Raw genomic sequence first — 26,424 nt, forward strand, 5'->3', positions numbered from 1 at the left:
GTCTGCCTTCCCTTCCATGTCGCCCACAGAACGTGGGAGTCTGAGCAGAAAGCCTGGACCCACTGGGAGAGGGCACAACCCAGGGGCAGGGGCTTAGGGGAGGAATCTGGAGGTCCAGGGGAGCTGAGTTGGTGGCTGGTGAGAGTGTGTGCGACATGGAGGAGTGGATGTGCAGGGCCAGGTGTGGCAAAACCAGCAACTGGGGGTTGAGGTGGGAGGCCGACCCTGCTGGGGGTGAGAGAGAGCAGCCAGAGAGAAGAGCTGGGGTCTTCGGAACCTTCTGAGGGCCTGGGAGCACAGGCAGAAAGGTGGAGCCCTGGGGCCACCCTGAGGAGTTGTATATGTAGGGAGGGTAGACAGCACGGCATCTGGTGTGAGGGGACACTGAATGTGTGTGTGGCTGGGTCTGTGGGGGGGGCTCCTCCCACCTGGGCTGCCTGTGTGCCCCCCCCCACAACCTGGCACCTACTTGATTGCCTTCTTCTCGCTGCGCCCACGCCCCGAGTCTGGCGTGCCCACAGTCTCCAGGGAATTCTTGTAGCGTTTGCCCTGTGGAGACAGCACCAGGGTCACTCCTGAGGCCAGGTTGTGCCCTCCCTGCCTCCCAGAAAGGTGGCCCCAGCAGGAAAAGGAGTAGATGGGAGCCCACTAGGCAACAAGGTCCTGGGGTCCATGTGTGAGGATACCACCATCGTGGGATACCAGTCCCATCGAGACCTGCTCCCTGCCTGGGAGGTCCCAGACCCCATCAGGCTCAAGGACCTACCCCGCGCCCTCAACCTGCACTCACCCCTGTCCCCCAGGATGGGCCCCTCCTGCTGGCCTGTCTCTGGGGCTCTGGCCCAGCTCCCAGAAACACAGCTCCCTCTGCCATGGACAGACGGCTCTCAGGCGCCTGGCCACGTCACGTTGTCCACGTCACCGCCCCCAGATGGTGGGGGTGGCATCCTGCAGGGCAAGGTTGGCAGCGGCCAGTGACGTGAGCTGCGGGGGTGGGGAGAGGGCCCCATGCCCGGTCCTAGCCCAGGGCTGTGTCCATCACTGCCTGGGGCTCTGTGGGTCCCCGTGCCCTGGGGCTGTGAGGCAGGGCTGGGCCTGGGCAGTCACCCTTTTAGGAAGACTGCATCAGCAGGAGAGGCGGCCCACTGACTCTGAGGACCGGGTGCTCTGGACCCCTTGGCAGCCCCCCAGACTTCCTCATCTCAGCATGAGGAGGGGCAGGGGCAAGGCAGGCCAGGGAGGTGGCACACCAGGTCCTCGGCTAGAGGAGGGGACAAGGCTGCAGTGGTGATTGGGCTTGCAGCCGGGAAGGTGAGCACCATTCACCTTCTCGGTTTGGGTTTCTAAATTTAGCTCGTGCGGAGCCTGGCACCATTAACATTCCTGGCCTCCACAAAGTGTCCTCACGTGCACCCGTGGGCCACGGACCTGGGCCAGACCCAGGGTTGATGCGGACAGTAGGGGGATGGGGCTGCCCCTCTGATAGCCCATTCTTCCACCAGGCACTGGCCTGCCCCTGCCCAGCTGAGTGGGGATGGACACACGCGTGTGCACACACACACACATGCACACACACATGCAGACACACGTGCACACGTTCTCCCAACATACCATCATGTGCACCAACACCACAGCCACAACAATCAATTATTCCATCCTCCCGAAAGCAAAATAAAAGCCGCCACAGCCACGTTTCCCATGCTCCTGCTGGCTGCAGCCCCTTCAGGCCGGGGAGCCGCCTGTCTAGAAAGCCTGGCGATGGAGCTCCCTGAAGGGTGTGCGTGAGTGGGGGAGGGCCCTCCAGCGCCCTCTGTCTCAGGGACACCTGGGTCCTGGTTTCCGCTCTGCCAACATTCCCAGTGTCCCCCTGGGCAAGTTCTGTCCCCTCTCTGGCCTCCCTTCCCTCCTCTAGAATGGTGTGGTGTCACCTGCTGAGCCAAGGGGCCACTCATCCTCCATCGCTCTCATCACAAGATACTGGTATTTTTCTCTTTACTTCTTCCAGCCCCCACTCCTGGAATGGAGTCCCACAAAGGCAGGCCCTGCATGGTCTCCAAAGTCATCAACTGGGAGGGTCCCTTCTATTGTCCCACATGCCTAGGGTCTGAGCCCCAGTATTGCCTCTGACCTAGAGAACTTTAAATAATGAAAATACAAAGAAGCTGAATCCTAGCTCTCTCTCTATGACCCCTCTCATCAATACTTAAGTTCACGACCCAAACAATTCCTAGTTCCCATTTGAAAGATCAGTGGCTGGAGCCCCTCCATGGTGGCTGGAGCTCCTTGGTGGTAGCCAGCAGCCCTGTCTTAGGCAGGACCCTCAGGCAGAAACCAAGCCCTCGTACTCTCCAGCACTGCAGGCCCTGCTGAGGGCAATCCTCCACCCCTACCCCTCACTCTTCTCTTCATCCTAGTCTCAGCAGGAGAACTCACCCTGGTCAGCACCCTCATCTGATGTTGGTCAGCTGCCCCTTCCCCAAGGCCAGGCAGGTCTGGGGTCCACCACGTGAGCTCACCCAGGGCATTGTGGAAACTTCTGCCTACCCTCCTTCATTCCAAAGCTTAGAGAACCTTCCCCTTCAGGCCACAACTACCAATCTACAGTGGAGCTAGGGTAGTATAGGGGACAGGAACCAGGCTGGACTCCATTTGGGGGAATGAGGCAATAATAGGAAACCCAGGCTGGGTCCAAGGGATTTCAGGTGTCTCCAAAGGAGCCCAACACCTCCAGCCTGCCTATCAGGGAAGGGGGTGGCCAGGCTGATCTGGAAAAAGCCAGCTGGAGATTAAGGAAGTTATTAATGTTTGGAAATGGGATCTGGTCTGTCAAAGTATCACGTCACTGCTGCTGAAGGGACAGGCAGGCAAGGAGAGCCCAGCAACTTGCGGAGGCATTTTAAAGCCCTCACATGGAACAAGGAGACAGCCTAGATATAAAGCAGCCCATAGGAGCAAATCTAGAGGCCCCTGGAAAAGACCCTGGCTGGGGTGGGGGTGTGCATGGGGGGCTGGTTCTGCCCCTTTCAGCTACCCAGGGCACTTCCTATGCTGACGCAGGCCCTACCTGCCATAGAGCTGTCATCTTGGAGCTCCTGTCTCTGGGGTCTGGTCCTGAGTGGAGATGAGTGGAGGGGGGGAAGGGATGCAGTCTGCCTCCAGACCCCCCCCCCACACACAGAGGATGGGGCACACACACTGCAGAAATACCCTCAAAGTCAACACACTCAGCACAAAGACCTCCCACACACACACACACAAAGGCCACCAGCAGTGCCTGCTCAGACAACCTTCTCCCCCTGGCCTCAAATACAGACAGACAGTCTCAACCTGCTTGCAACAAGCCGCACAGGGCCGCAGTGCGCTCTTGGCCACGCCCACAGCCTCCGAGGACTGTTACACACGAAGGCACGTGGCCAAGCCCCCTCCACCACCACCCCTGAAATTCCGAGACAGACGCAGACACAGGGGATCTAGGAACAATGCAGGGCGGTCAGCCCTGCTCCACACCTGCGGGGGAGTGGCCGGTCACCCGAACACGGGCACACGCTCACACACGGACAGAGCTGGCCTTCTCCGAGGCCCCTCCCCAGAGGTAGGAGCTGCCTGAAGCCGGACATCCAGGACAAGGAGTCCTGCTCCGGATTCCTGAGTTTGCCTTTCCTGAAGGAGGCACGCAGGACATGGTCCTTTTGGACTCAGCCCATAGTGCCACTCTCAAGACCCCAATACCCTCTGCCAGGGGCATCTGCCCCTTCTCTTCCTCCTAGGAGTAGGGGCATGAAGCCACAGCCACAGCCCTCCTTCCTGGTCCTTAGGGTCCTTCTGTGACAGGGGAGATGGCACCTTGTCCCCCTTCCACCATTCTCGATTCGGGGTGGTGGTGGAGGGGATCTGTCAGCGGCCGGTCTCCCCCTAGCCTGGACTCACCGCCCGGGCCCTCCATCCCCCCACCAGCCTCCAAGGTCCCCAGAGCACATCTGGGCTGGGGAATGAGGGGGGGCAGGAGGCAGGGCTCGTGGCACCCCCGGGGAGCTCAACCCTGCTCCCGCTCCGGCTGCCCTCGGCTGATTAATGCCCCTCCTGACGGTCTCGTTACTTATTGATGGTCTAATCCTGCTCGTTAATTCCCCAGCCCTCGTTAAAAATGAAAAGAAGCCGTTTGTGCTTGTACAAACCCCGAGACCCAGGATGGATGTGCGGGCGGCGGGGGCGGGGCGGGCGGCGGCGGCTCCCCATTGGCGGGACTCGCTGCTCGGCCACGCCCAGTCTCCCGCGGCCCGGAGGGGAGGGGCGGGGAGCAGGGGCGGGCGCCGAGGTTGCGGCTCGATTTTCAGGTTGCGGCTCGATTTTCAGTCTGCGCGTGTGTGCCTGCAGGTCTTTATGCGTGAGGCGGGCAGGTGTGTAGTTGCGCCCGTGCGAACGCCTGTGAGACTCGTGTCTGTCCACGAATGTCCCAAGGTGTGTGGCTCCGGGTGGGCACGCCAACCCTCAGGCAAACGCAGTGCGTGTACAGGTGGTGTGAACCTCAACGCAAATGTGCCTGACTTTGCGGGCAGGTGGGTCACCTGTGTGTGCGCTAGGATACATTCACAAGCCTGTGGTTGTTGGTGGGCGGGGTGCAAGGCCATGCCCCGCCCCCCAGGGGGTCCCAGGGAGCCTCACCAGTTTGCGCTGACACCAGTGGCAGAGGCCGCAGAGGACGACAGTGACGCTAAGGCTGATGGTGATGATGGCAGAGACCAGCAGGACGTCACGGGTGGGCGCCCCTGGGGAGGATAGGCACAGGTCAGACCCTGATTGGCCAGAGCCAGCCACCATCCCTCAACCCAGAGCCACCCAGAATAGCCACACTTCTCCTCCATCTGGCCCCAGCACCGGGGATAGGCCAGTGCCCTGGGTCCAGCCCAGTGCAGCAGAGTAGAGGGCAGGGCACGCCCTGGGAGCTGGAGTCCTAGGTTCTCCCAACTCTGGCTTGTTGGCTGACTTTGGGAAGTCCCTTCCCTTTGGAGGAGGAATTGCACTAGTGGATGTCTCTTTCTCTCCGTTACTACCTGCACAGGCCCTGTGTGAGTCCATGGGATCCGTACCATCCCCCAATTTAACACCCTAAAAATGAGCGGTCAAATGTGCCTTTCAGCCCCCCGGGGCCTCCCTGGCCCTTCCAATCCCTCCAAAATAGCCATTGCTCTTTGTCCCCTTTAGCCCACCTGCTGGCCTCGGCACCCCTGCCCTCTCATCCCATAGCCCTTCTGAAGTTCTCCCACCCATTCGCTGCAGCCCGGCCTGCACTGCTCTCATTGGCCTTACATCTCCACAGGGACCGCCTGGCAGCTACCATTCCACATGCTTCCAGAGTGGAAACCTCAATGCCCCTCACAAGATGAGCCCTGCCCTGGAAGGAAAGTCCCAGGTTTCTGTCCAAATCCTGCCTCTTCCTGGCTGTGTGGCTTTGGAAGAGTCACCTAATCATCCAATTTTCTCCCCTGTAAAATGAGGATTATACCTGTTCCCCTGGCCTCTTCACAGGTGGTTGTAAACATTAGCCCAAACCAAACGTAAAGAAAGCCCAGGAGCTATCACGTGGGCGAGTGAGCAGAGCAAGGAAGGTACAGATCACGCGAGCACTGTAAATATATGTGCACTGGGGTGCGGCCCAAAGTCAAGGAGACGATGTTTATTTACAGACGAGCCTGTGGGCCTTTTGGTGCCGGTGGTGGCAGTAATTAAGAATTGACAATAGCTGTCTGGTCCTGGTTCCTGCAGTTTTAGTTTCTGCCGCTCTTTCCTTTCCCCAGCCTCTCTAGCTTTGCCAGGGGGGCCTCATTTCTCAGGGCCTTCTTGGCTTCCTTCTACCACTGCGCTGGTGCTCCAGGCAGCCGGACTCCTCCCGGCTCTCCCTAGAATCCTGCTTGGGACTCACCTCCCCCTTCCTAACTTCCTGAGCCTCCCAGTTGTGGGGAAGACCACCCTTGTCCATCCCACTGATCCACCTTGGCCTCACCTGTACCAGGTTCACAGCCTTTGCCCCCAGGAAGCCCCTGCACCAGGTTCGCTGTCAACCTCCCGGCCCATAGCACCCAGGAGCTCCAGCCTGGGCCACATGCCAACACCCTCCACTACCACCATCTTGGTTTGAGGAGCACAGCTCTGCAAGGCTGGAGGGACACTTGCCAGGGCTCTCACACATCAGGGGACTGGATCCTTAATGTGCTGGTGTCCCAGTGGAGTGGACACAGGGCCATGTGACAGCCATAATACTGCAGGTACTCTGGAAGGGCCCCAGGGCACAGGCCTGGGATGAAGAGATGGGCGAATGGGCCCTGCTGGCATGGTGCCTACACTTTTTCCAGGGACCCCCACAGGAGGCTGCCCTGCCCCACAGGGAGAGCCTGCGAGTGCTGTGTGGTCTGGGGAAGCAGGCACCCCATACCTTTCTTTGTTGAAATCACTTTAAAAATCAAGCGAACTCCATTCTTGTGCTGAGCTTTCTGTAACCGCTATCTATCAAGAATCTACTATGAGGCATGGGGGAAAAAGGCCTTGCCCTCGAGGAACTGTCACTCGTATGAGGAAGACAGGTATGAATTCAGCTAATTATCTCCTAGCATGCCAGGGGCCCCAGAGCTGGTGAACGGCAAGACCTCTAGCCGGGGGGTTCCAGACTCCAAAAGACCCAAGTATGAGCTCAGGCTCTGCCCCTTAACAGCTATGTGATCTTGGACAGGTGTCTTAACCATTCAGTGTCTTCGTTTCCTCCTTTAGGGGAAAGTGAACATAATAATACCTGCCTCACACGGTTGTTGGACACTATTCTTATGGCTGTTGGTGCTGGTTTTATCACAGGTGTAAATCAAGGGCTGTGAGAACACAAGGGAAGAAGTGGTTGGGGCTAGGGGAGCTATCTGGGAAGGCTTCCCTGAGGAGGTGGTGTTCCCCATGGTCTAGGGGGTGGGGTCAGGGTAGGACATTCTGGCCAGAGGGAACAGCAGGAGCAAAGGAGGCAGGAAGAAAGGGCACGCTGTTTGAGGAGCTGGATTTGAGGGCACAGGGGGTGAACTGGGCTGGGAAGAAGAGTGGGGCCTGACGGGGAAGGGGTGAGTCTCTCAGGCGGAGGGATTTATTTGTGTTACAGGCCATGGGAGCCATGGAAGGTTTTTGAGCAGAGTAGGGACAGCCTTATTAACTAGCTTATGATCTGGCAGCTATGGTAGGAGCCAGCTGGAGGTCACTGCCAGCCTCCAGGTAGGTTGCTCTGCCATGGTGCCCTCTCCATACACACGTCCCACCCTCCACATACCGCTTGGCCATGGAGAAATTCTCCAAGGGGTCAACTCCCTGGAGCTCCACCCCCTCTCTCTTTGTCAAAAAGGTGTCTATCCCCTAAACCCACCCCTCAACTCCTGCTGCAGCTGGACAGCCCTTGGGGGCAGAGCCTGTTGAGCCCAGAGCCAGTGGGCCCATAGCCAGAGAGCAGAGGGAACACCCATCTTAAGGAACTAGCATTCTGTGGACATGGCAGAACGGGCACTGGAGAACTAGGCTGCCACGGACAAAAAATGCAATTTCTTGGGACCTCAGTGTCTTCATTGGTAGAAGGGCTGATCCTTCCTCGCTCTGACATGCAGTAAAGGCTTAATCCTCACAACAACCCTCTCAGGTAGGTGTGATGATTGTCCCCCATTTTACAGATGGGCAAACTGAGGCACAGAGGGATCAAATACCTTATCCAAGGTCATTTCAGCCAGTAAGTGGTGGAGCCAGGGTTTGAACCCAGGCAGTCTTGCTCAGAGTCCACACTCTGCCACCACACCACTGTCAGGACAGAGGTGGGCAGTTGGTAGTTTTCCAAGTGTGCTCTTCGGAACTCTTAGGGTTCCCAGGAATCTCTCAGGGGCTACGCAGAGGGGTGCTGAGCAGCTGAGGATGTGATTTCCCCATGTTGTCTTCACCCAGAGCAGCATCGGTTCCCTCTGTTCCACATCTTGGACTTTTGCAGAAAATTCCATTTAAAGAAAGGGATGTGTTGCTAAGAAAAATCTGAACCCCCCTTGGACTTGGTGACCCTAGGGCCCTCTGCAGCATGAGTGGATACTGTCATTTCCCAGGCAGTTGATCCACCACCACCCTGAGAGACCCTCAGGCCCCTCAGACAGCCCTTGGGGCCAGGTGAAACCGACGCTTGCCACTGCAAATTGCATTGATGTTGTGAATAAAAGTGACACCATGTTCTCGGCCAGCATCCCCTCAAGTGATGTTGTAACCAAGGGCGCACGCGTGTGCCTGCCTGGCAGCCAGAGTGAAGCCATTCCCAGATTATGGAGTCACTGTGTCTCCAGCTGGAAGGATCTCGGGAGTCATGGAGTCAAACCCACTGGTGCACAAAACCCCTTGGGCAGCCCTGTTAGTGACAAGAAGCTCCTTCTGCAGGAGGCGGGTCCCATGGACAGGCGTTGTTAGGGAGGGCTGCCATGCCTTGCTTGGAGCCAAATCTGTCTGCCTAGAACTTTCCGCCATGGTCCTAAGCCTGCCCTCCAGAGCTGCCAGGAACAAGCTGGCTCCCTCTGCCACATGACAGGCCTCCAAATCCTTGCCGACAGCTCTCATGTCTCCTTCAAGTCTTCTCCAGGCAAAGCTGCCCTAGCCTTCCCAACCCTTCCTCAGATGACATGCATGGTTTCAGGTCCCCTTATCGTCAGCATATTCACATTTGGGGAAAGAAAACATCACAGCTCCAGTCAGCCTTTTGACAGGGTTGAATTCCAAGACCTCTCCTTGGGTCCCAAGGGGTGAGGCACAGACAAGGGCAGACAGCTAACAATAGGGGATCTGGGAGGGAGGTGGGCCAGGAGCTGGGCTGGGAGTGAGGTGTGAGCTCAGGCAAGTTGGTGCCCCTCTGCCCAGGCCTGCAGTGGACACGTAGCTCATTAGAGCTCAGGATTAATTATGATCCAATTGAGCCCTGTGGGGTGTGCCAGGGCCTGCGGGCAGAACCTGTGCTCCTGACTGCGCTACCCACCCCCAAGGAGATCTCAGAGGAAAGCCTGTACGTCCGAGGACGTGGCCTTCCCACGGTCAGCCTCTGGGGGCAAACAACATGCCCTTGTAGTCTTCCCTCTAGAATACTGGCTCCATGAAGGCTTGGTTTCTTGGTCACTCCAGAACACATAGTGAGTGTTCCATAAATGCTTGTTGAAAGAATGAATGAGGAGAATCCTAGACGTCCAGGAATAATGATGATGGTGTTGTTGTTAGGTGCCATCAGGTTGGCCCCCAACTCATGGCAGTGCCACGCACAATGAAATGAAGTTCTGCACAGTCCCGTGCCCGTGCCATCCCCATGAGCCGCTGTAGATCAGACAGTAGACTTTTCACTAGCTGATTTTCTGAAGTACATTACCAGGTCTTTCTTCCTGACCCGCCTTAGTCTGGAAACTCTACTGAAATCTCTTTGGTGTCATAGCAAGATGCAGGCCTCCACCGACAGATGGAGTGTACTATCTGGGAATCAAACCTGGGTCTCCCATATGAAAGATGAGAATTCTACCACTGAGCCACCAATGTCTCAATGATAATCACAAACTACCATTTATTAAGTGCCTACATGACGGCACTGGGCTTGGTTTTTGGTTTTTGGTACTGTGTGCCAGGCTTCAGGCTCTATCACAGCAGGGTCTGTATCTACTTTGCTCACTCTGGTATCTCCCGTGACAAGCTGTGTGCCTGACACACAGGCGGTGCACAGTAAATATTTGTTGAAAGATAAATGCTTGCATGTGTTCTCATTTGTCCCCCAAACAAGATGGAAGAGAAGAGATGGGAGAGGCTGTGGTGACGGAATTGGGGAGCATCTCCCTTTTATGCACTTACCTACACATACACACACACCAGGACTCCTTCCCTTCTTCCCTCATGCCCATCTTTGTCTGGCGAACTCTTGACTTTTTCAGATCCAGCTCAAAAGCACCTCCTCCATGAAGCCCTCCTGAATCTCCCCAGCAGGAACAAATTCCTCCTGCCTTCAAGCTCCCACCAACCTGTGCCTGCACCTTTCTTTGGAAGTAGAGTGAGTAGGTGCAGGGCTCTGGAGCCAGGCAGACTGGACTCAAATCCTGGCTCCAAGACTTCTAAGCCGTGTGACCTAATGTCTGCATGCCTGGGTTTCCCCATCTGCAGACAGGGGCTGACAATAGTACAGTCCCTGGGTTATGGACAAGTTCTATTCTTAAGTCTATCTTTAAGTCGAATTTGTACCTAAGTTGTGACAGGTATGGTTTGTATCTAACGTCAGTCAATTGTTTATCTTAGTAAATAGTATATACTGTACTTTTCTGTGCATAAGAAACATCAAAGAAACACTTCCAGATCACTAATGTCTCTTTAATGTAATGATACAGTAATAGTAATGTTATTATGAACCAATGTATGTACCTCGAATTTTTCATATAGTAGACTTAATGGGGGTTGGTTCCTAACTACGGGCTGTACGTAAGTTGGACATTCGCTATTCAGGGGCTGCCTGTAGTGTGAGGTTTAGGAATTAGCACATATAATGCGCTTAGAACAGTGCCTGGCACAGTAAAAGCAGGCAATAAATGCTAGCTATTATAGCCCTGGTGGTGTAGTAAAGTGCTACGCCTGCTAACCAAGAGGTCGGCAGTTCAAATCCACCAGGTGCTCCCTGGAAACTCTATGGGGCAGTTCTACCCTGTCCTATAGGGTTGCTATGAGTCGGAATTGGCTTGACAGGAATTTTTTGGGGGGTTTTATTATCATAACATTACCGCCTATATTAGAGATATTTGGGGCACAGAGTTAGCACTCCGCGTTGAATGAAATATTAAACTGTCTACACACCGAGTTTTCTCCACTGAACAGAGGCCAGGGGTCATGTCTTACTCAGCTCGTGCACCCCCAGCCTGGTACCCTGGGATCTGGCCGGGATTTGAGAGCAGGCGTCAGTGAGTACCTGGCATGGGATGGGGAGGGCTGAGTCCCAGGGACATGGGGGCGACAGCCGGAAGCCAGGCTGGGCCTCAGGTGTGAACTGCAGACCTGACCTGTCCCTTGCCCAGGCTCTGCCCTCACTCCCAGCTCCCTCTCATCTCCTCAGTGAGCCATGATTTATGGATGAACAGAATCAAACAGGGCTGCTGGCTGCTGGGATGCCCCGGGGAGCTGCCAGAGAGGGAATGAACTTCTGAGGGCCGGTTCACCAGCTGCCCGGGGCGGGGAAGGAAGGGAGCCAGGGGGGAGCAGATACACATGCACAGGCCACAGACACGAACACCCATGGCTCATTCACACATTCACACCATGGAGATGCACCCCTGGCACTGATACCAATGGTTCACACACTCACACACACATATACACACACACATCATGGAGACGCACCCTCGGCACCAATACCAATGGTTCACACGCTCACACACACATATACACACACACACACCACGGAGATGCACCCTTGGCACCCATACCAATTGTTCACACGCTCACATACACATGCACACACACACACACACACACCATGGAGGCACACCCCCGGCATCAGTACGAATGGTTTGCACACACACACACACGCACACACACCACGGAGATGCACCCTTGGCACCCATACCAATGGTTCACACACTCACTCGCACATGTACATACACACACCAGGGAGATGCACCCCCTGCACAGATACCGATGGTTCGCATACACACACATACACACCATGGAGATGCTCCCCTGGCACAAATACCAATGGTTCACACACTCACACACACATGCACACACCACAGAGATGCACCCCCAGCACCAATACCAATGATTCACACACTGACTCGCACATGTACACACACACACACCATGGAGATGCAGCCCCAGCACAGATACCAATGGCTCACACACTCACAAACACGCACCATGGAGATGCACCGCCAGCACAAACACCAATGCTTCACACACTCACACGCACAGGTACACACACCCCATGGAGACACACCTCCAGCATCAATACCAATGGTTCACACACATGCACACACACATACGTCATAGAGATGCACCCGTGGTGCAAATACCTATGGTTCACACTGACACACATATGCACACAGACACACATCATAGAGAGTCACCCCTGGCACAAATACTGATGGTTCACACTCATACCCATAGGCACACACATACACCCTGGCACAGATACCAATGGTTCACACACTCACACACACATGCACACACATGTACATGCCACAGGCTCACCCTGGCACAGACACTATGGCTCATACACATGAGCCGTGGAGACTCACCCCTGGCACAGATGCCAATGGTTCATACTCACACACAGATATACACACCAGACTCACTCTTGGCACAGACACTGATGGTTCACACACACACACACATGCACACACCACAGACTCACCTTGGGCACAGACACTAACAGTTCACACTCATACACACACAGAGGCCATGGAGAATTACCCCTGGCACGGACACCACAGCTCACACTCACATACACACACGGGCTATGGATAATTACCCCTTTCATGGACATCACAGCTCACACACTCACAGACCACACACACACACACACACACACACACACACACAGAGGCCATGGAGAATTACCCGACACGGACACCATGGCTTACACTCTCTCTCTCTTGCTCATACACACACACACACGGGCCACAGAGACTCACCCAGGCAGAGACATCCCTGACTAAATGCACCCACAGCCACGAGCAGATGCCTAGCTCACTTTGCCCTCCACAAGGTCTAGGCATTCGTGTACTTCCTCTGGCCCGGAATTCTCTCTCCATGCTTGTCTCTTATCTACTTACATTCTGTCTGTCCTTCTGAGGTGCTAGACCTGGAGGCAGATGACCTGGTCCCTGGTCAGCTACATGACCCAGGGTCAGGCCTGTTCTGGGCCTTCAAATGAGGACAACCACCCCTGGCCTCTCCTGCTGGGTGCCGTCAGGATCAAATGAGCACTAATCTTAACTGAGCACGCAAGATGTGGCAGATGCCGTGCCAGGAAGTTCATGTGTGTGATTTCACAGAATCCCACAACCTCGACCATTATTACCCATATTTTGCAGAATTAAAACAATTTGTGCCTGAGGTTTAATACTGTGCTACAGCTGCTTCCCTTCTGGGCTGAGGGATGTGACAGCATTCTACATTGTGCTGCCGCACGGCCCCAGCCACACCCAACTCTCTCCTGTCCTCAGGCAGGCCAACCACACCCACACCTGTCAGGTTTTGCACAAGCAGTTCCCTCTGTCTGGAACACCCTTCCTTCCATTCTCTATCTTCAAGTCCCCTAGACAAACCAAACCCGTTGCCATGGAGTCAATTCCGACTCACAGCTAGGACAGAGCAGAATGGCCTCAAAGGGTTTCCAAGCAGTGCCTGGTGGATTCGAACTGCCGACCTTTTAGTTAGCAGCCTGACCTCTTAACCAGTGCACCACCAGTGTTCCCTCTAGACATTCGTTCCCTAACCCCATCCTGTATGTCTCACCTGTAACTAAAGCAATTCAGCATTGTGGGTTAATAACGAGCTCTTTCTAGCTCTTTTGCCCACTGGGAGGGCCAAGACCCCAGACCACCAGACTCTGTGGCTCGAGGTCTGGTACACAGCAGGGGCTGGAGAGGTCTGTGTTAAACAAATACATGAAAGCATCCAAGGCCCCAGATAAGCCCACATTCTCCAGGAAGTCTTCCCCAATGACAGATGCTCACAGCAATCTCTTCCTTCTGTGACCTCAATCAACTGACCCTCTGTCCAGCTCCCTTTTCATGAGAGTAGCCCTGGCCCACCAGCAGGAACAACAGGATGAGATTCTGTCTTCCCATTGCTCTGTATCTCCCAGAGCCCCTAGCCCAGATCAGGATATAGAGCAGCCACTGGACGCCCTGGAAGTCTGTGCCCATAGCTCTTCCTCCCAGAATTCCCTTGCTCTTACCCCCTCAGATGCACATACACTCCCCATACCCCGCCCTTCCAAAGTTGTTCCACCAACCCACACCCTCCCAACCTAGACTGCTACCCCGTCTTCAGGCTCTTTTGGGCACCCACAGGTCCCAGGCCACTGTTTTCCTTATCAAGTGCTTTTAAAAATTTTTATTTTATTTTTTGTTATTGTTGTTGAGAATATACACAGCAGAACATATACCAATTCAATAATTTTTACATGTACAACTCAGTGACACTGATTACATCCTTCAAGTTGTACAACCGTTCTCAAGCTCCTTTTCCTAATTGCCCTTATCCCATTAACATAAACTCACTGTCCCCTACATTTCCTATCTCATCTCTCAAGTTGCTGTTGTCAATTTGAATCCATATAGATAGTTCTCAAAGCCTACTATGATCAAGGCAGCCATTCTTTACCAATTAAGCTATACTGTTCTTTGGTTTAAAGATGACTTCAGGGGATATGTTTGGTTTTAAAGTTTAAAGATCATCTCAGGGCAATAGTTCCTGGAGTTCATCACGCCTCAACGGCTCCAGAAAGTCTGGATTCCATGAGAATCTGAAATTTTGTTCTACATTTTCCCCCTTTTGGTGAGAATTCTTCTATTGACCAAAATGTTCAGTAATGGTAAAAAAAAAACCAAACCAGACCCAGTGCCGTCGAGTCGATTCTGGCTCATAGCGACCCTATAGGACAGAGTAGAACTGCCCCACAGAGTTTCCAAGGAGAGCCAGGCACAATTCAGTTCTTCTGGTCTCATGGCAAAGGAGGCAGTCGTTCATGGAGGCAATTACTTACCAAGTGCTTTTAATCCTGGTAACTAATGTATGGTCGATGTTGAATCACGTTCACAGTCCTCAGCACCCCTCTGAAGGGTTAAATACCTGCCTAAGAGCACACAGCAGGGAATCTCAAACCCTACTGCTCTGACTCATGCCCCACCCTACCGGGGCTAAGCCCTTGAAACAAGTCACTCTAAGGGTGGAGGGAAGAGAAGAAAGAAATGGAGTGAACACAAAATAAAGAGCAGTCAGGAAAAGAGTTCCCACTCTCCTAAGAGCTTTGCCAACTGGAGCCCTGCACTAGTTATTCCAAGCACTCCAGGGACCCCGTCACATGCTCATATGCCTTTCCTGGGGCTCCTTCCCACAATCCGCTGGCCCAGCCCTTGATCTCAGTAAAGCACCTCGGTACACAGAGGCTCACCCTGCTTAAAGGTCCCCAAGCAGGTTGGGCATTGAACGTGGGAAGAAGAGGAGGGTGAGATTCCCGAGGACATGACGAGGATCCCGTGTCTATGGTGCTCACGAGGGTGCAACCACTATTCCAGAGAGAAAGCAGTGATGTTGAGTGTGGTTGGGGCCATGGCTGCCTGAGTTTCCATTCTGATCCTGCCTCCTCCCACCTGATTCTGCACTATGCACCACACCCCACTCCTCCCCTCCCCCATCCCTTGGTGGCTGCAGAATGACGTTCAAGATAGAAAATAGTGAAAGCCGGAGTCACAGGTTTCCATAGGAAGCGCCCCCCCCCACCGCCCCGTACATGCTGAGCAGATAGAAATAGGGGATGGTAGGAGGGCATTTACGAGTGGGCAGAGCCCACCAAGCCCCAGGGCCATTTGAGATGGGAAGGGGGTACATTTTTGGTGCCTATCCCATCCTCCCCTGACCCCAACACACACAAGAAAGTGAGAAAGAGCCAGAGGCGGAAAGAAAGGAACAGAAAACAAATAAGCTACACTCTGAGCCCCAACAGCCAAGCAAAGCTCTGGGCCTTGCTGTCATACTGAATTTCCTGCCCTCTCTCCATTCTAAAACCTCCCTCCAGACCACCTACCTCTGAACGGGGGCAGCAGCTTATTCCTTACATTAGGAAAAAGAAAATGAGCTTGGTAGGGAAAAGGAAAGAAAGGAAAAGGAGGGGCAAGAGAGCTGGGCACTCATTTCCCAGGAAAGCTGGGCCTCAGCCCTGCCCCCATGCCCTCTGGACATTCTCCGAGCATGTCCTTCAGAAAGCAGTGGAAGGGCCCACAACCCCTCAGGCCTCGTGGGGTGGGAACAAGGTTGGCGAAACAGTAGGCCTGAGGGGCACTGTTTTGGAAAGTTACAAGAAGCTGAAAATAGGGGCCTAGCATGAGTAGGCCTCCTCAACCTTGATTGTAATAAAAACAGATAATGCGTAAGTGAGCTAGGCAGAAAGGGTTGGCAGGGGCCACAGAGGCTGGCTGGACACAGACGGTTTAGAATTCAGAGGAGATGCAGAGTCAACAGTGAACAAAGGGTTATCTGGATGGTCCAGGAGCTGCTGCAGCAAGAAACCGGATGGGGACATGTTGGGATCCATAAGGACTTTGACTGTGCATCAGAGATCTAGGTCTGGTGAGCTATGAGGTCCTCGTTAGTGCCTCCCCTACCTCTGGTCTCTCTCCCAGCAGACAGCATGGCCTCGGTAATAATGGCTCACATTTGTACAGTGCAGAGCAGTTTACAAAGTGCTGTGCAGTTGACTGAGGTTGCACATCCATCACCGCATTTAATGGAGGTGATGGGGGTGTCCTCTGCCCAGCCATACACTCCCCTCACCACCACCACCCTCACCTTTCACAATCCCTAGGGAGGCCTGATGCACCTGGCTTCAGTCTGCAGCCTCGAAAGGCGGGGAGAGGGAGACAGGCCACCTGCACATCCCAGAGAGCTGCTGAACTTGGCAGTCATCAGAGTCAAAGCCATTCAGGATGAACAGGGTCAGGTACCAGCTCTAAGCAGGGAGCCCAGGAGTGTCCAGCCAGGAGTCAGCCCAGAACCTGCCAACCCTCCCTACCCACCATGATCCCAAAGCTTATGAGCTGCCCGGGCAGCCACGAAAACGATCACATCCATCAGAGCCACAGGAGCCCAGAAAGCAGAAGCTCAAACGGAGGGTTTCTCTCTGCCAGGAGTGGGAGCAGGGGCAGGATCAGGGACGTGTGATGATTAAGTGCAGGCCTTGACCACTAGTTACTCCTCTGAATAATGCTTTGTTGTGCCTTGGCCGAAATCAGCATCTTACTGTTATTAATAATACACGGGCTGCAAAGAAGCTGAGGTCGGAACAGTGCGCTACATTACGTTCGAGAATCTCTAAGCACTTAAGAGTTGCTCATGCTGATGACTCAACTCTACTCCCCAAGTCACAGGCATCTTTACAGGCAAGGGTACCTGCCCTGTCCTGATACCCTCCTACCTGAGGCTTGGAACAATGAAGGCTGCAGGGTCTAGGTATCTCCCATCTTGGCATTCAGATCCTTGACCTGGACTTTTGGTGGGGGAAGGGGTCTCAGGGATGCAACATAATGTGAAACAGCTCCCAGAAATGTTTAGGGAGGAAGGAGGTAACTAGTGGGAATCCAGGTATAGGAGAGAGGGATGGAGAGAGGGCACTGGGCATCCGAATCCAGTTCTGCTACCCACTGGCTGTGTGACCTTAAGGAACTCATTCAACTCTCTGGTCCTAAGCCTCCTGGTTAGAATATAGGGTGTCTGAGAGTCCCTTTCCTAGGTGCTGTTCTGCCATTTTCTGGGGTTATCTTTTGCACCACAAGTACAAGTATTAGGACAGAGTAACTCAGGCTGCCCTGGGCTCTGTCCATGGTGCTGAAGCTGGCACTAGGGTCGGCAGCGCCTCTGTCCCTGGTGCTGAAGCAGAACTCATTGCCTGGGCTGTGCCCTCCTCCAAGCCATGCTCTGCATTGCTCCTGGTGAGCGGGATCCAAGCAAAGGTACATTTTCAGAACTACAGCATAGCGGTCTCACTTTCTCCTGCCAATTCCTTCTTGATCAGCCCCCAGCTGAAGCTGTGGCAGTGACCAGCCTATCTCAAAAGCCCGCTTTCCTCGGATCAAGTCTTCAGCTGCTACAGACCCCAGGCAGTAGCCTAAGCCCAAAAAATGAGTCACTCTGCTAATATAAATGCCACACCTCATTCCCACAGAGAAGCCTGCCATCCTCCCTCCTGGGCAACACAGAAGGTCCCCTGTGAGAGGAATGGGAGATGGTCCCCAATGGTGGCACCTGGTGGGCAGGGAAACAGCAGCAGACGGTCCAGCCCCTGCCACCCCCTCACCCCTCCTGGGGCAATCTGGCACTCTGAGCTGCAGTGCTGCCCAACACCCCCATGCTCCAGGCTGTAGACCAACAGCTGTGCCCTGGCCTCCGTGGGGCACCGAGTTGCACAAGTCACCACATGGGCTCAACCCGACTGGCCATAGCTAGGTCAGGTGAAACTTCCTGCTTCCTCCTCCAAGGTGGGCGGGGTGGACCTGTTTAAACAAACATCAATGTTTCCTCCCATGGCAGGGTCAGTGCCACCAACATGAACACAAAGGCCTGTACTACTCCACACCCACCCAAACAAAAACCTTGCCCACAACCTCTCCTGAGGAAAAAGCAGGGCTGGGGGTAGTGGTCGGGAGAGAGGGCCAGAAGTACAGTCCATGCCTGTCCCCTACCCCACAGGTGGGGGCTTCTTGAGAAGCAGCTCTGACTGGTGTTTCTAGGGATTGCTTAATATCAGCCTCACGGACCCAGTGTGTGGGTGTAGAAACTCCCCTTCCTTCCAAAAACAAGAAACAAAACAAATAAAACCACCTGAAGACAACACCCAAAATCGCGGCCTCTGTGGATCAGGCAAGGAGTAAAGATTACAGCCTTTGCTTACAGTAAACATAGCTCAGATCATTTATTGAGTATTCACTGTATGCCAAGCACTGCTCAGAGTTCTGCAAACATTATGTCATTTAGCCATACAATGCTCCTGGGGAGGAAGAATCATGTTCAATTGTCCTACAGATGAGGAAAGTGGGCTTCAGAGAGGTGAGATGACCTCTCAGGATGGCACAGCTGGTGAGTGCTGAGATGGGTGGGAGAAACCACCTCTGTCTGCTCTTAATCGTGCAGCTCTGGTGGATCCACCTCCCAATCCTTCAACATCCTGGAGACCTCACTGCCCCTTTGACATCTCCGAGGCCACTCTAGCCCTCTGCCATCCTCCCTTTACAGTTGACAGGTGCATGGAGGGAGACAGTAACATTCCCGCAGTACCTTGCAGCCTGCAAGGTGCTTTCATAGACACCATCTGAATCAACTCTCAAGATACTGAGGGGTGAGGCAGACAGGGATGGCCCTCTTCTGATTTTACAAAACAGAAAACTAAGACTCAAAGGAGTAAGTGGCTTGCCCGGAGTCACACAGTGGGTAGTGGAGCCAGGACTCAGATGATGATGGTGGGACTCCCAGCTCAGTGCTCTCACTCTCCACCTTCCCAAAACTGGGGTCCTGCGGGTGAGGTGGGCAAGGGGTCCAAGGGGCCTTCATCTTCTGAGGGCCCTCCCAAGGGTCTGACCTGGACCACTCTCCCCTTCCTGTTCCCCAGGGTCCGTCAGCTAGCTCAGCTCGAACTCGGAAGCTCAGAGTCTCATTCTAAATTAAAATTTTTTCCAGGCAATTACCTCCTGCTAATTAGGAGGCACGGCTGCCAGTCCCCGGGCCCTGGACTGACCCCCTTTCTCAACTCACAGGGGTGGGGGTTGTTGAGGTCCTGGGTAGCAGCACCAACTATATAGAAACTGAGTCAGGGCCCCATTGTTGGAAGAGGGCAAGAAACTTTTGAGGGCAGGTGAGCTAGAGGAGAAACAAAGAGCTCCAAGGAGCTGGAGGAAAGGAGGTGGGAGGCTGAGGAGGGAGCGACTCTGAAGTGGGAGAGACCCAGGGGACAAGAAGCTGGAAGGAGCCTAGACATGCCCATGCAGAGTAAGAGAGAGACCTAGGCTCTGGAGCAGTAGATTGAGCCAGAATGATCCAGAGAAACAGGGATATGTTGAGGGAAGAAGAAAGAAGAGAGGAATCTCAGGAACCAGAGAGACAAAGGAGAGATCTGCCCCCTGCAGCAGGTGAGGAAGGGAGTAGGCATGCCCCAGAAAATGGTCCAGGGTACCGAAGTGAAAGAGGCAGAGAGAGGGAGATGCTGGGAGACTTCAAGAAGGAGAGAGGAAGGACAGGAAGGAAGGAGGAACTGCTGTAGGAAAATCCCAGGGGGGAGGAGGAGAGCAGAGAGGACGGCTGGAGTGGCAGCTCCCAGGGCCCGAGAAGGGCTCTCTCTACATCATTGCCCTTGAGCCTCCCCCAATGTCGGTGCCCAGCCATCTGGGCCTGCACACCCTCCTACACAGCCACAGGTGCAGGCGGGCATGACGGCAGGCCAACAGCCGGTTCAGGCCCCAGATGCTCTCTTCACCTGGGGTGGCCTACTGACCTTCCTCCCTGTTGGTCTGCCACCCACTCTGGTGTGCTAGGGATCCTCCTGGGTCATAGAACAACAGGACCAGCAGGCTCTGGGACTGTGTGGTCCAGCCTCTCCACTTTACAGAGGGAAAATCAAGGCCCAGAGTGGGAACGGTGCTTGTCCAAGGTCACAGAGGAAGTAGGTGATGGGCCCAGATGCAGAGGGCTCAGGGGAAAAATCCAGATGGAGGGTCCTGCTCCCTCCTGAGCAAAGAGCCAAAGAAGACAAAGTCAGGTCTTGGTTGCAGCAAATCAGACTCTGGTCAGCTTGAGCCCTGTGCAGTGTGGGGTGGCAGGTGCAACGGAGCGAGGGTGGCTAGAGGCTAGAAGAAGCAAAGGAAGCATTTATGGAGCACTGGGTGGGAGGGTTCTGCATGGGTTATAATTGCAGCGAACATTATTAAGCACTTACTGGGTGCTGTGTACCAGACCACTGCAGACATTATTGTGCAGGCTCTCATTTAATCCTCATGATAACCCTATAAAGTACGTATTACAGATATCCCATTATAGGGAAAATTGAGACTCAGGAGGGCTGAATGAGTTGGCCGAGTCCACACAGCTAGCCAGTAGCATGGTCCTTACTCAGCAATTGACCACTTTAAGGCCGCTACCCTGAGGGCCCCTTCATTCTGGGCATTATCTTGGGATGCTCAAGATCCCAGCCCAATCCTGGCAGAAACTGGGCCTCAGACAGCAATGGGGTTGCAGTCCTGTGTTGTGGGGGCTTCTTCTGGCCCAAAGGGGGGCAGTATCATGAGGTCCTAGTCTTGGAACAAGCCCTGTTCCAAGGCACTGGAGACTGATCTCTAGTCCGACTTTGTCACTAAGTCACTGCAAAACTTTGGGTAGGTCTCTTGCTTTCTCTAGGCCTTCATGCTCCCAACTGTACTACTAAAGGGTGGGGCCAGAGAATAAGAGCTAATGCATACATGGTGCTAGCTTTGTGCCAGGTAGCCTTCTAGACAGTTTACACACATTACCTAGGCTCTGTGCCAAGCATGGTTCTGGGTGGTTTACATATATTAACTCATTGAATCCTCCCAAAAGCCACTTCACAGATAAGGCACTGAAAGATTAAGTAACTTTCTCAGGGTCACACAGCTAATTAGTATATGGCAGATCTGGGATTTTGAACCCCATTACCTCTAGTTCCAGTGGCGCTTCCAGACTAAGACAGACTAAGAAGAAAGGCCTGGCAGCCTACTTCCAAAAATTAGCCAACGAAAACCCTACAGATCACAACGGTCTGATCCACAACTGATCAAGGAGATCGTGTAAGACCAGGGAGCACTCTATTCCACTATGCATGGGGTTATCACGAGTTGGGGGTGGACTTGACGGCAGCTAACAACTTTCGGTCCAGAACACATGCTGTTAACTGCCACTGTGCACTGATTCCCTAAGAAACCTCTCAGCCCCTGTGTGGTGTCCCAGAGAGGTCTGCCCTTGTGCCCCTGCCCAATCACACTTCAAGCATGCACACAGCTGTGGTCTGCATGAAAAGACATGTGCTTGCTCATGCTTCCACACCCACTCCTGAGCTTCCCCCAACTTCTACCTGGAATAGCCACATTCAGTCACACATTTCCACAAGCATCCTGGCACCAAGAGCAGGTCAGCTGCAGGAAGACTGTGCGGGCGCACACACACGTGTCCCCCTCTGGGCCCTGGTTGACTCGTGGGGGCCATGTGCCATGCTGCAGCGCACAGCCACGCAGCAGTGACGTGGGCCACCACACCCCTTTTCCTCTACCCCCTGGAGTGCCTGGGTGGCTCGCACGTCACATTGCGCACCTGCCAGCACCCCCATCCACACTGCCTTCCTCACACCTCTCCCTCAGCAGAAGCGGGCACCTCCCCTCTCCAGGAAGGAAGCAGGCACAGGCCCAGCCTGGCTCCCACAGCCTAAAGATGCCAGCCAACCCCAGGGATGGGGAGGGGGAAGATGTATCAGCCAAAGGCTCTGGTGGGCCTGGGGTCCACAGGTCACATCTGAGGATGAGCCTTCCCTTAGGTGTGAGTGCCTGAGCTGAACTCTCAAGACCCCAGAGACCCAGGCATAGGGCCAGACAGGGAACCTGAGGACGGAGGGTCTGCCCATCCACCCCAAGCAGGGTCCCTCTGGTGGAGTTCTCACTCCACTCCCCGCTCCCACCGCCCCATCCCTGGTCCCTGCTCTCTCCTCCCCCTGCCCAAGCATCTCAGAGTTCTGGGTATTTTTAGGCCTCAGCTGACAGGCTGTGAAATCGCTCCCTTCGCACCTCCCCAACCAGGCGGGGGCTGGAGAGGGAGGAACGGGGTTGGGAGGGGGCACACACAGCCAATTCATCAGGCTTCTCCAGCACTGGAAGGTGCCAAGTAGGGAGTGAGGGGTTCCTCTCCTTCTTTCTCCTGGATCCTCCCCTTGAGTGAGAAGATCCCCTCTGCCTTGCTGGCAGAGAGCAAGCCGGGAGTGGGGAGAGAAGGCTTCACTCCAGGGAACTGAGAATAAAACCTTTAGGGGACACCCCGAGATGAAGGGAGGCACTAAGGACACCATGTGAGACCACCTCTGCAGCCAATACCCACTCCCAGCCCTTCCTCCCGAGTCATAGGCTGAGAGGCAGGATGGCTGGGATCCTCCCAGGATTCAACAGGCATCAGGCAGTATAGTCCAGGGGTTAAGGCTGAGGCTTTGGAGTCAGGCCAACTTGAAATCTCATCCCTGCTCCATCTCTCTGAGCCTCAGTTTCCTCATCTGTATGACAGTGATAATACTATCTCGCTGGCAGGGTCGCTGTAACCATTAACTGAGGTGATGAACGTAAAGAACAAGGCAGTTTGCAGACCCACCCGGCACTGCTGGGAGAATCTTTCCCTGACCAGCAATTCTTTCTCTCTGTCCCTTCTCTGCGTGGGCTTCTTACCACAATCCCCAAGGCAGGGGCCTACAGTTCATTCCTTCATTGGGTTCTTTGGTGCTTGCTGCCCCCATCCCAGGGAGACAAACCCCCAGCCTCCCCTGGATAAGGTGATGTAGCCCACCCCACTCCATTGCAGGACACGCATATACATCATGTGTGCACATGGACCAAATGCCAGCACGCATGTGTGCAGCCGATGCCTCGGTGTGAGGGCGTTGCCCTGGGACGACCCCCGCAGGAAGTGGGAAGACGTACCAAGCCCTGCTGTGAACGGGCCCCTGTGCCAGGGGCTGTGGGCACAGGGAGGGGGGCGGCCCGCCTAGTTGCCTTGGAGACAGGTTGGCTCTGGTGGGGCTCTGGAGCTCAGGCCTGGCAGCTGGAGTGTGAGTCGTGTGGCTTCCCCAGGGCCCAGCCCTGATGCCCACGGTGGGGGGTAGGGTGTACAGGCAATCTTCGGAAGCACTTTTGCTGTGTCCACTGGGCCCTGGGCCTGTCCATCTCTGTCCTGGGCACCCTGGCTCTCCATTCCTTTCTGGGAGGCCTCCTGGTAGCCAGCCACCTAGGTAAGGCCCCTCAGGGTGCTCATCCAAGCCCATCGGCACCAGACTGTGCCTTTGGCTGCCCATTACACACCATGAGCTCTCCAGGGCCGGGCCCAGTCCAGCTGGACCACAGCCCTCCCAGCGCAGGTGCTTTGAATCAGCCCTGTACAGGTGAGAGACTGAGAAGGGGCTGGGCAGAAGTGGGGACAGGTATGTTAATGGCTGGAACTCTGGCTCCAGAACCTGCCTTCCTCCAGGCATCCTACCCTTCACACTGCCAGATGTGAAGCTCTTTGTAAAGAGCTGCTTGAAAGTCATCTAGGACTTTCCGCTGCCTTCATTTAAAAACAAACAAGCAACCAAAAAAGCCCCCAAACCCACAAAAAACCGTTTTTCTATCTCAGTGCCAGGCCCTTCATACCAACCTTCCTTCCCAAGCTTCAGCCTCTACTGTTGTTGTCGTTAAGTGCTGTCAAGTTGATTTCGACTCATAGTGACCCCATGCCTTCTAGTGGCCCCATGCAACAGAGTAGAGCTGCCCCATCGGGTCTCCCTGGTGTAATCTTGACAGAAACAGATCACCAGGTCTTTCGCCTATGAAGTTACTGGGTAGGTTTGAGTCGCCAGCCTTTGGGTTAGCAGACAAGCGCTTACCTGTTTGTGCCACCAGGGCCCCTGCTACTTTCCTGAGAAGGCCTACCTTCCAGTCCCGTTCAGGCACTCCCCACTCCTGAATTGGCCAAGACCTCCCAAAGCCTGAGACCTTCACATGGGCTGTCCCTCCACATGCAAGGCCTCACCTCTGCCTGTTCACATGCAAGTTCTTTTAGTCTTCCTTCAAGACCGCTGGAGCTAAGGCTGATGCTCTTGGGTCTCGTGGTGTGGCTGGATTCCAAAACCGACTTCTAACCTTTCACACCCACTTCCCAGGTGATGGTGAGGATGGATGAACTAATGCATCACTTGCCAAGGACAGTGCCTGGCACACAGTGAGCCCTCAACATACTGTTGATATCCTGATGGTAATTAACCCACACTGCCTCGGTGAAGCCCTCCCCAGCTCCTCCCCTACCCAGGCTGAGGCAGGCATGTCCTTCTCAGCTTCCGGAACCCTCATCCCACACATCAATCATTCTGAGCAGGGGAATGTTGATGACAGCTGCCGTTGGCTGAGTGTTTACTATGTGCTGGGCTCAATGCTAAGTACTTTTCCCACGTTATCTCACCTCACTGTCTCAACCACCATTATCCCCATTTCACAGAGCAGGAAACTGAGGCCAGGGTAGAGGAGTCACTTGCTCCAGGGACACTGCAGCAACTGTCTCTGCCAGCATTGAAATGGACAGCTGTTTGACCCTGAGCCCTGGCTTGAGCAAGCCATTCCTTGCACATATGTAAAGTGCTTAGCACACCCTGAGCGCTCCACAAATGGCATCTTGCTAATATTGTTGTTATTGTTATTACCAGGGGAAGTCCCTAGGCTGGACGCCCTACAAAGCACAGAGAAAAAAAGTGAGGGCTCAGAGGGGATCTTGGCCTGCTAGGGACTGGGGCTCAGGAAGGCAAGGAGGTATGCAGGGAGCCCCAATATCTGGGCCCAGATGATCAGGGGAACCTGAGGGACCCTGCAGTGAACCAATGCCCGACTGGGACCTGGCCGGGCAGAGCGGCAAGGGCCTGCCGTGTGCTGGCCATGGCTCTCTGGCCCCGCTGACACCACCCTGTGGTAATGAGACGGATCCAATCTGTACCCAGGGCCCTAGTGGGAGCAGCTGCCTCGGCAGGGTTTGAAGTAATTTAATTGGGCACATTAGCCACACAGCTCTCTCCTCCATTCCCCCTGTGTGGGGCCTTATGCAGCCACCCCTTCGGTCTCCCACGCCTCATGTTGCCCTACCCTGGCTCTTGGGGGCTCTACGACACTCCACCACCAGCACTACCCAACCCCCGCCTACTAGGACCAACCCCTTGGCACCTCTCCTCTCCTTCCTGAGGCTCTTGGGGGTTCTAGAACCAGAGGGCTAGGGGCCCCCTTAGGCCCCAAGTTCTCCCCTTTCTCTGACGCAAGCAGCAACTATGGGAGCCCACTGAGCCCGGGCTCAGACCTCTCCCTCCTGTCTTCCCTAGTGGGCAGAACAAGGTCACCCCCTTTCTTCCTCAGCCAGCCCCTGAAGTCCCCCACCCCCTGCACTCCGGGAAAGGGCAGTGAAGGAACGGGGCCAGCAGCACGTACCGATTCCACCAGCATCCTTGGGTTTGTCACTGTCAGAGTCGCTATCTTCCTCTTAGGCCTCTGGGGGAGGGGTGGGTATGCACATACATAGAACCAGACAGTCACGAACACACAGACAAGCCCAGGCAGGCACACAGGCACACAAGCATGCACACACTATCATGCAAATGGCCAGATCTGCGTCCACAGCCATGATGGCAGCACTGCCAGGTGAGCCCAGACTCCCAGCTGAAGGAGGAGTAAGAGGCGGCAGGTGGGAAGGCGGGGCAGGGGGCAGCCAGGGACCCTGGAGGGCACAGGCCCTACCCGGCTAGGGACAAGGCCTGGGGAGGCACCCTCCCCCAGCACTTGCCGTCACAGCTCCCCAGGCACCTGGATGCACCTCACTACAAATATACTCATTAGCTGCTGTTTACAACGGGCGCGGCACTCCGATGAGCGCAGCTATTACGGC

The 26,424-nt window shown here is 54.8% G+C and overlaps 1 protein-coding gene across 5 annotated transcripts in view; it reads right to left on the minus strand.

Moving 5' to 3' along the window:
- Window positions 1–26,424, minus strand: part of SYT7 (synaptotagmin 7) — a 64,148-nt gene that overhangs the window by 32,687 nt on the left and 5,037 nt on the right. For all 5 annotated transcript variants that reach the window (XM_049892164.1, XM_049892159.1, XM_049892162.1 and 2 more), the window contains exons 2-3: window positions 4,663–4,766; window positions 470–549 (exon numbers count right to left, since the gene is read on the minus strand). In XM_049892164.1, coding sequence (XP_049748121.1) covers window positions 470–549; window positions 4,663–4,766 — 184 coding nt within the window. The remainder of the gene's footprint in view (window positions 1–469; window positions 550–4,662; window positions 4,767–26,424) is intronic.

Source organism: Elephas maximus, chromosome 7 (genome assembly GCF_024166365.1).
Source record: "Elephas maximus indicus isolate mEleMax1 chromosome 7, mEleMax1 primary haplotype, whole genome shotgun sequence".
NCBI classification, from domain to species: Eukaryota; Metazoa; Chordata; class Mammalia; order Proboscidea; family Elephantidae; genus Elephas; species Elephas maximus.